Source organism: Rousettus aegyptiacus, unplaced genomic scaffold (assembly GCF_014176215.1).
Source record: "Rousettus aegyptiacus isolate mRouAeg1 unplaced genomic scaffold, mRouAeg1.p scaffold_m13_p_1, whole genome shotgun sequence".
NCBI classification, from domain to species: Eukaryota; Metazoa; Chordata; class Mammalia; order Chiroptera; family Pteropodidae; genus Rousettus; species Rousettus aegyptiacus.
In genome coordinates, this window is record NW_023416284.1 from 16,263,628 (window position 1) to 16,271,390 (window position 7,763).

A 7,763-nucleotide genomic window follows, 5' to 3' on the forward strand; every position below is an offset into this window, starting at 1 on the left:
ACACCCCCCTCCTCACTCCCTCCAGAGGAGGTGAGTTTAAACCCCGCCCACGTGACCCCAGCTGGGCCAATAAGCGGCGGCGGGAGGTGAAATCCGGTTCTAACCGGTCCGGGGCTCCCAGCGCTATAAAAACTTTATAAACCCCCCGGAGCCCGAGCAGTGTGAAGAGGAGGCGAGAACGACCCCCGGACCGACCGAAGCCGCGCGCCGCTGCATCCCCGTGTCCAGCGCCTACGTCCCACTGCCGTCGCCATCATGCCCAAGAGAAAGGTACGTGGCGCGAGGGCCCCAGGCGCTGGGCCGCCACCACCACTGTTGCCGCCACCGCCGCCTCCCAAGCTCTGGGACACGAGAATCGGCTCCAGGCTGAAGCAGGCTCAGCCTTCCGGCGCGGATACTCGAGACGGTATCCGGCGGCCCTGGGCTAACCCTACGCGGTTCAGCTGCCCGCGGGCGCCAGAGGCCATATTGGAGGAGCGGCGGCCGCGGCGGGAGGAGCCATGTTGGTGGCTGTTTACCCCGCTCCCCTCTGGCTCGACGTGCCCGCCCCCCCTCCCCCATCGACAGTCCCCCCCCCTCATCCCTCTCCTCCCCGCGGGCGGGCAATTCAAACCCGAAAGGGCGGGAAGGAGGCGCTTGGGGTTGGCGGGCGGGGGAACGCACTGCCGCCAAAAAACCGCCGCCGCGAGGGGGCGGGGCCCGTCTCCCTTGGGGCGGGGTTTCGCCGTGTGCCCCGCCTCCGCCCGCGGCCCCCGCGCACAAGACTCGCGCCGGTGCGCGCCGCTGCCGCCCACGAGTTCCCCGGGCTGCGCGCTCTTCCCGTCTCCCGCCCTCGACGGCTGCCATGGTAACGGCGCTTGGGCCCCGCCTCCAGAGGGGTTTGTTTGTACCAGCTGCAGCTGTTGCCTCTGCCTGGCGCCGCGGATGCGGGTTGCCCTGCTCGCGTCTCCTCGCTCCAGCTTAAAGCGCGCTTCTGGGGCCGCTCTGTTGACACTCCCGGCGGGTTGAGGCTCTGACACCCGCCCTCCTTGCGTGACGCTTACACAAATGAGCACTCCCACACCTTTCTAAGCACTTGGAGTGTTTGCATAGGAGCTGGGTTTGCTAAATACTAACGATGTGTATGTTCTGGAGAAGTTGTGCTGCTGACTTCCCTTCGGTTGTTTTCCTTAGGACTCTTAAGCTTAGTGAATCATTAAATATTGCTTCGGAAGCTGCAAATTTCTTAGTTTTTGTTTTTTATAGGCTGAAGGGGATGCTAAAGGAGATAAAGCCAAGGTGAAGGACGAAGTAAGTCTTGTTTATTGGTTTTTTTTTTTTTTTTTTTGTAGTCTTATAGAGCCTTGGGCTCCTTTGGTGGTAATTAGCCAGCCATACCCCTAGTCCTGAATTTGCCTGTTAACTTTTAACTCTCTTCACTTCCCATAGTCTAGAACAGATTGGCACCAAAACTTTGTTTTAAGTGGGTCAACTATTCTAATTTTCTAACTTTCTCTCGTTTTAAATAGCCACAGAGAAGATCAGCAAGGTTATCTGCTGTAAGTGTCTGCTTTTAAATTTTCACGTTTATCCTCAAAATTAAAAAGCTTTGAAAAACAATCTCAAACAATCTCCTCTGCCTCCCCTGAACCATGGTCAGCTGCTAATTTTAATGAGCTTCCCCACTGTGGATTCACCCATTTGAGATTTGTTCTGAAATTCTGGTGGGTTATATATAGCTAAAGGAGAACACTTTAGAGTGTTATGAGAGTGAGTTTCTGGAGATAGGAAGTTCTAATAGGAAGTCAGCCACAAAATCTTTACAAAGTAGGAAAAACTTATATGCCAGTGGTACTGTGGTTGGTGGGTTGTTTTCGTTGGTCCATCATGCTAATGTTTTCTTCCCCTCTCTCTCCCAATTAGAAACCTGCTCCTCCAAAGCCAGAGCCCAAGCCTAAAAAGGCCCCTGCAAAGGTGAGTGGGAATGGGAGACAAAATGTTTCTAGGACTATATAAGGCTGAGCGTGAGCAGTGTTTCATGTTGCTGACAGAAGACCTAAGACCTGCTATATAACAACTTCATCTCTTAGCACAAAGTTGAGATATGGCAGTTGATAGGCAAGGATCTTATAATAATGTCCTAATTGATCATTTCCACAATGTGAGGACTCTCCTTCAGTACCTTTAATTCAACATAATGGTGACTCCATTAATGGATATTCTAAATTGTTTTGATAGCTTGCCTTATCCCTGAGATTTGTGTACTGGTTTCTTAACTCTCAGTTTATAGAAAACTGCAGTTGGGTATTAAACACCCAAGTTTTTAAGTTATCTTATTCTCATTATTTACACTCATGAAAACTGTATACTGACTAACACAGTGAATTACAGATAATTTGGTCTAGTTCGGATCAGTTCTATCAGTGCAGGAGGGTAAATAGTTGGTATTTTATCTTTGACATAATCCTGCCTTGTGCAGAACTTTGTAGACCAAACCCTGGTAATAGGAAATTAGGAAAAACAACTTTTTTTTTCCTTCCTTCCTTTTTAGAAGGGTGAGAAGGTACCCAAAGGGAAAAAGGGGAAAGCCGATGCTGGCAAGGATGGGAATAACCCTGCAGAAAATGGAGATGCCAAAACAGACCAGGTACGGCTGCTATCGCTTTCTGTGAAGTGTACTCTTTTGATCATGTACTGAATCCAAAAAGTCTTACTGCCTTTTTCCTGTACCTACACTTCCCAAGTGTGCCTTTCCGTGCAGTTTGCTTGTGGTTTTCCTATTATCTTAAATCAAGGGTTCTTAACGTGTCTGCCATTGATAAAAGGATACTATGGTGTTGATCTTTGTCCTGTCTTTAGCTGTTACACTCACACTACACTATAGAGTTTTCAAAGTGGAAATAACTTCAGATCTAATGCTGATATATCATCTTCCTCAATTTTACAATAAGGTTTGGGGTGGGGGGAGTGATTTAGCAAGTTAACTACCAAGTCATTTTCAAAAGAAATACTGCGTCTCAGTGTCAAAATACCTAAAACCTGAACTTTGGCTTGGGAGCAAAGTAATGTTATAGATAGGGGTCCCCAACCCCTGGGCTAGTACCAGTCCACAGCCTATTAGGAATGGGGTCTCACAGCAGGAGGTGAGCGGTGGGCCAGCAAACAAAGCTTCATCTGTAGTTGAAGCTGCTCCCCAGCACTCACATCACCACCTCAGATCATCAGGCATTAGATTCCCGTAGGAGCACTTGATCCCTGGTGCCAAAATGGTTGGGGACTGTTGTTGGATGGAACATGAATGAATGAAGATAGTTTTAAAAATCTACAAATGTTAATCTGTTTGTTTTTCTCTTAGGCACAGAAAGCTGAAGGTGCTGGAGATGCCAAGTGAAGTGTGTGCATTTTTGATAACTGTGTACTTCTGGTGACTGTACAGTTTGAAATACTATTTTTTATCAAGTTTTATAAAAATGCAGAATTTTGTTTTACTTTTTTTTTTAAGCTATGTTGTTAGCACACAACACTTCATTGTTTTGGGGGGAAGGACATATTACTAAGAATGTCTCCAAAGCTGGATTGATGTGGGGGAAAACACCTTTCCCTTCTAGTTTTGAGAGATTTCCTCTTGGTTCCTGGGAGGAGGGATCCCTTGATGTTGACACATACTAGCCACCTTGGTACAAACACCTTGTGGTGTGGAGAAACTCAAATTCATTTTTATGTCCTTTTCTGTCTCTCCACCTTAAGCATTGACTTGACTTCCTTGAACTCAAACCTGTTGGAACCTGACCCAAAAAAAATTGGTTACTTACATGTCAGGCATTCCAAACTTTCTAGTGTCGCCATTGAGATGGCATCCCTCAAAAGAGCAGCAGTTCCTTTTTAGATTGTGGATCTACAGATTGATGATTCTGCCATTTTCATTTCATTTCCTGAAAGTCAGGGTCGGCTTGTGAAAAGTTGTTAAACAACATGCTTAATGTGAAATGTCAACCCTCACTCTAAACTTTCCCTGTTCAGAGCATCAAATGAAGACTTCATGGGGTTTTATAGTGGCTTTCTGATTTTGGTAGTCCATTGAAGAAGGGAGTTTGAAAGTTGTTGTATACTGTTAATGATTGTCTGCCCATGTCCTGCCTGAAATACCATGATTGTTTATGAAAAGTATCTTTAATAAAGCTGGATACAGTTTGGCTTGGAATGCTGCCTCCAGTCTTTTCCCAGGAGTGGGGGTGCTTGGTTTCTCCAGGTTTCTAGGGACAGGATGTATTCTGGTGTGAAGTGTAGAGGTTTTGTGAACAGTCAATCTATTAGTTAATAGTCCCGTCTTATTAACAGAACACAGTCCTAGATGGAGTTAAGAAAGATTCGTAGGAGTAAGTAGACTAGTGGTGAGAGGCTGGGAGCAGAGAGGTGGTTTCAATACTTGGTTGAGCAGCACGATCTGCAGTGTACTTTTTTAATGCAGATTTTTGGCATATCTTAAGGTTTTGACCTGGTAGCTAACAGCAAAAGAGCCTCTCCAGTTCACATTAAAACTGTAAAATTAACAAATTAATAGATCCAAGTACAGTCCTTGTGGCAGGGGAAAGAGCTTGTATATTTTTATACAGTTGGCATAAGATGAAGGCAGGTGGCATTCTGCTCTTGAGCAGACCTCCGAGTCTTCTGTGAATTTATTAAATTCTTGTTAGTGAAGTGCTCTAACTCAAAAACAGCCGTTAATGGAGACTTCTAATTGCTTTAGGTTGGAGACCCTGCAGAGAACTCCCTTCCTCTATGGAAATAGCAGGAAAGTTATGTTAGCAAATAGAACTTGTATTAAATTGATGCAATTTGAATTTGATTTCACAAGTCACTTCTGTTAGAGGGGAATTAAGTCAATTGGAGACTAAAAAAATACATTGCTTTATCCCTTTAGTGAAAAAAGTAGAACTGTCATATCCGTTGAGTTCTTGGTAGGTGTTCTGTGTTATGTTCGATCTTTGTTCTTGGGACAATTGTGTCATGCAAGTGTTAACCATTTTTATGGATGGGGAAACAGGCTCAGATGAAGAAACTTATTCAAGGTTATAGCGGTTATGTGTACATGTAATGAGTAGCAAAGTCAAAATTCAAACCCCCAACTTCAGTCAAAAATAATTTCTGACTTTAGATTTCTTTTGGGGCGGGGTACCTTTAAGTTAAAGTGTAATTTGGCCACTTAAGCAATTTCCAGCTATTTGCTTTCATTAATGCTGAAATAAGTTGTAGGTTGTAGATAATTTGTGTCCAGGGGAGGTGTCATCTTTCTGAGTGGAAAACATTAGGAGTAGGGGTTATAACAGCTTGATATTGGAGAAGTTGCAGAATTTGAGAAAACCACAGTTGGGATTACTTTGTTAACTCTATGAATTCAGAGTAAAATGTTGAGCTGTGGACTATACTGGGAGCTCCTTTAATGTTTGGGTCAATCCTGTGTAGGTGACTGGGAGAGAAACTCAGTGGTAACCCTCTTTATGTTACCTAGAAGTTAGGATGGGTAGGATGAGCTTGAAATATTTTTTTCCCTCCTGGAAAATGTTTAGTGATATAACTGGCTCCAGACTATGAGAGTGCCTGGGCCTAAAAAACCAAGAATCCAGATGGGAAACATGGTAAGGACACTTAAGGTAATTAAAATAGCTTGCTGAGGGTCAGCCCTTACTTGAACTAAGACTAGTCATAGTAAAATATAAAAATGGATTCCTGTCCCCTCATCCCTGTCTCAAACCCATTCTTCTAACCTATCTTGATGGAAGAGTCCCCAGTAACCTACATTAGGATGCTTTGGGCTCTAAAAAAATAAATGGCTTAATCAGCAGAAGGATTTATCTCCCATAAAGAAGCTCTGAGATAGGTTAATTCTAAGGACCCAGGTGGTTCTTTACAGTTTTGTCTTCTGCCGCCTTCAGCATGTTGTCCAACCACTTTGCCAAGACAGCTGCACCAGTCTTCAGCTTGACACCTCCAGAGGCAGAAATTGTCTCATTTTTCTCCATAATATTTCCCAGAAGTCCTTCAGCAGGCTAGTTTCATTGGATAGAACTGGGTCACCTGCCCACTCCTAAACCAATCATGGCAAGAGGGATGGAACCATAGAATCTAGGATTCAGCCAGAATTACTGGAATTAAATAGAGGAGGAATGGATGAAGACAGAAGAGGGAAGGAGCTGTCAAGTGGCTGATCTTATTGATACACTTGGATCCCATGATCTCTCCAGGCCTCGACTCACCTGGCTTCACTGCTGTGTTTTCCACTGTTTAGTTCAAGCCTCTGCCTTTAATCTTTAAACTGAGCTATAATTCACACCATAAAATGCACCATTTAAAGTATACGGTTTAGTGGGTTTTAGTATATTCACAAGGTTGTGCCGTAATCACCGAGACTAGGATAGCTTCACTCCAAAAAGAAACCCCATACTCAGTCATTCTTTATTCCCTTGTTCCCCCACTCCTAGGCAACTACTAATCTTTCTATACAGATTGGCCTTTTCTGGACATTTCATCCTAAAGAATCAATATGTAGTCTTGAAGCTGGCTTATTTAGCATAATGTTTTCAGGGTTCATCCATGTTGTAGCATGTATTTATTGTCAAATATCCATTGTGGATTTATCATTCATTGATCAGGTGATGGGCATTTGGGTCATTTTTACTTTTTGGCTATTGTGAATAAGACTGAGTATTATGTATAATTTTTGTGTGGACATGTTTTTAATTCTATTTTGTCATACACCTTAGGATGGAATTGCTGGGTCATGTGGTGTCTTTAAATTTTGAAGAACTGCCAGGCGAATTTTTTTTAATTGGGTTATTCAGGAGTTATTCATGTATTCTGGATGCTACATGCTTCTACGTGATTTCCAAGTGTTCTGTGGGTTTTCTTATTTGATAGTGTCCTTTGAAGTACAACAGTTTTTAATTTTGATTATATCTTCGTCTTCTAAGAGTTTAAGTAATTTTAGCTTTTAAATTTAGATCTTTGAACTATTTTGAGTTAAATTTTATATATGGCGTGAGATAGGAGTCCAAGCATTCCCTCTTTTTAAAAACTGTTCAGTTTCTAAGACACCATTTGTCTAGGTTTTGGCTCTGTAACAATCACTCCTCAAACCCCTCTGAGATTCCCTTCATTACAGTTTCTCCCTGTAAAGTCCTCCAGTGACACTCTGTCACCTGCCCACATCCACCAACCTGTGCAGACTCATCCAGATGTACGTACCACAGGCACCCAGTACAGCATGACCAGAATGGTTCACAAACCCACCTCCCCTGCTTCTCCTAAATCTGGTAAAAAGCACCACCACCCATTCATCCTTCAAGCAAGAAACCTGAAAGTTAACCCCAGATACCTCCCTCTCCCCCATCAAAACATTCTAGTGAGTGCCTAAATCACGGTGACTACTTTGGAAAGGATTTTTTTTTTAAAAAAAAAATGTAATTTCACTCCTTTGTACCTATCAAATAGCCTCAGCAATTATCAACTGGTGGCCAACCTTATTTAACGTATACCACTATCTACACCCCCTTACCATAATGACGTCATATTTCATCCATAAATATTTAGTGTATATATAGGGACTTTTAGAAAAACAATTAGCATACCAAAATAACATTAGTTTCTTAACATGAAATATACAACTTCCAAAATTTAATTGCTTATGTCTTTTATTTTTTTAAGTAGTTATTTGAATGAAATTCCAAACAGGAACAGGCTCCAAATAATGGAAATGGTTGGTGTGTTTTATGGAATTCTTTGAGTCT

At 43.2% G+C, this 7,763-nt stretch overlaps 1 protein-coding gene across 1 annotated transcript; it reads left to right on the top strand.

Annotated features, from left to right (window-relative positions):
• The first annotated feature begins 69 nt into the window (after window positions 1–69).
• Window positions 70–4,180, top strand: HMGN2 (high mobility group nucleosomal binding domain 2). The gene is made up of 6 exons (XM_016132139.2): window positions 70–270; window positions 1,246–1,290; window positions 1,509–1,538; window positions 1,903–1,953; window positions 2,531–2,626; window positions 3,335–4,180. Exons 1-6 carry the CDS (start codon window positions 256–258, stop codon window positions 3,368–3,370), a joined length of 273 nt encoding a protein of 90 aa, XP_015987625.1. The 5' UTR covers window positions 70–255; the 3' UTR covers window positions 3,371–4,180.
• Window positions 4,181–7,763: the final 3,583 nt, after the last annotated feature.

Coding starts and splice junctions, on each gene's coding strand:
- HMGN2 (XM_016132139.2), top strand. Junction 1,291..1,508: donor AAGCCAAGGTGAAGGACGAA/GTAAGTCTTGTT, acceptor CGTTTTAAATAG/CCACAGAGAAGATCAGCAAG. Junction 1,954..2,530: donor CTAAAAAGGCCCCTGCAAAG/GTGAGTGGGAAT, acceptor CTTCCTTTTTAG/AAGGGTGAGAAGGTACCCAA.